This window comes from Zea mays, chromosome 8 (assembly GCF_902167145.1).
Source record: "Zea mays cultivar B73 chromosome 8, Zm-B73-REFERENCE-NAM-5.0, whole genome shotgun sequence".
Lineage (NCBI taxonomy): Eukaryota > Viridiplantae > Streptophyta > Magnoliopsida > Poales > Poaceae > Zea > Zea mays.
Genome location: NC_050103.1, coordinates 76,504,601 through 76,505,855, shown reverse-complemented (window position 1 = coordinate 76,505,855; position 1,255 = coordinate 76,504,601). Strand labels below are relative to the sequence as shown.

Here is a 1,255-nt window from a genome sequence, read left to right as displayed (position 1 = left end):
CTGCGCGCGATTCACAGCACCGTCCGTTCCGTGGCATCGCGCCGCGTGGGCTCCGCGCCGGAACCTTCGTCTTTTCCGCTTCCTCCCTCCCCCACTACTCCACTAGTCGGATTGCTCCGATTCCACGCGGGCACGCACGTGGTGCCCACGCACGCCGCGCGCTGGGGGGCCGCCGTGTCGCCCTCCTCTCCCCGCTACTTGATGTTACTGATATATACGCACGCGACGCGGCCACCACTTTCCCCACCCATCCACCGAGCTGCCCTGCTACACGGTCCCCTGCCAAGATCCATCTTCCCGGTTACGCCGCCTGATCGAAGTGAACAAGCAAGGAAGAGCCATGGCGAGCGAGCACGCGGCGGGGGGCGAGGCTAAGCATGACCAGAAGCAGAGCCTGATGGACAAGGCGAAGGGGTTCGTCGCGGAGAAGATCGCGCACATCCCCAAGCCCGAGGCGACGCTGGACGGCGTGACGTTCAAGGGCCTGAGCCGGGAGTGCATCACGCTGCACAGCAGCGTGAACGTGTCCAACCCCTACGACCACCGCCTCCCCATCTGCGAGGTGACCTACACGCTCCGGTGCGCCGGCAAGGAGGTGGCGTCCGGCACCATGCCGGACCCCGGCTGGATCGCCGCCAGCGGCTCCACCGCGCTGGAGATCCCCGCCAAGGTGCCCTACGACTTCCTCGTCTCCCTCGTCAGGGACGTCGGCCGGGACTGGGACATCGACTACGAGCTCCAGGTCGGGCTCACCGTCGACCTCCCCATCGTCGGCAACTTCACCATCCCGCTCTCCACCTCTGGCGAGTTCAAGCTCCCCACCCTCAAGGACTTGTTCTGATCTAGTAGTAGCTCGCTTGCCTTGTGTTCTGTGCGGGCGCGCACCAGCGATCTGTACGACGAGCTTTTGCAAATAAACGACGCAGCTCCTCTGTTCTATATATCTCAATGAATGCCTAAGCTAAGGGGATGGATGGTTTAATTTGACTGCAAATAAAGAGCTGGATTTCGTTCAGGTTCCTGTCTCTAAGCTGGATTTCATTCGGGCATCCACCATGATGTGGATGTGCCTGCCGCGTCCGTCCACAAGCCCACCTTTAATTTGCCCCTAAAGATAAGTCGAGGTAGACGACAAAGAAAACTAATAATAACCTTACATTATGGTCATCATATATATATGCCCATTAAAAGAAGCTTGTGTTAGGCATAACTCTTGTTAATCGGCATTATATATCTAGACGATTTGGTGTGACGG

At 58.8% G+C, this 1,255-nt stretch overlaps 1 protein-coding gene across 1 annotated transcript; it reads left to right on the top strand.

The window, feature by feature from the left end:
• Positions 1-259: 259 nt before the first annotated feature.
• Positions 260-940, top strand: LOC100274480 (uncharacterized). Its single transcript, NM_001148839.1, has one exon. It carries the CDS (start codon positions 341-343, stop codon positions 839-841), a length of 501 nt encoding a protein of 166 aa, NP_001142311.1. The 5' UTR covers positions 260-340; the 3' UTR covers positions 842-940.
• Positions 941-1,255: the final 315 nt, after the last annotated feature.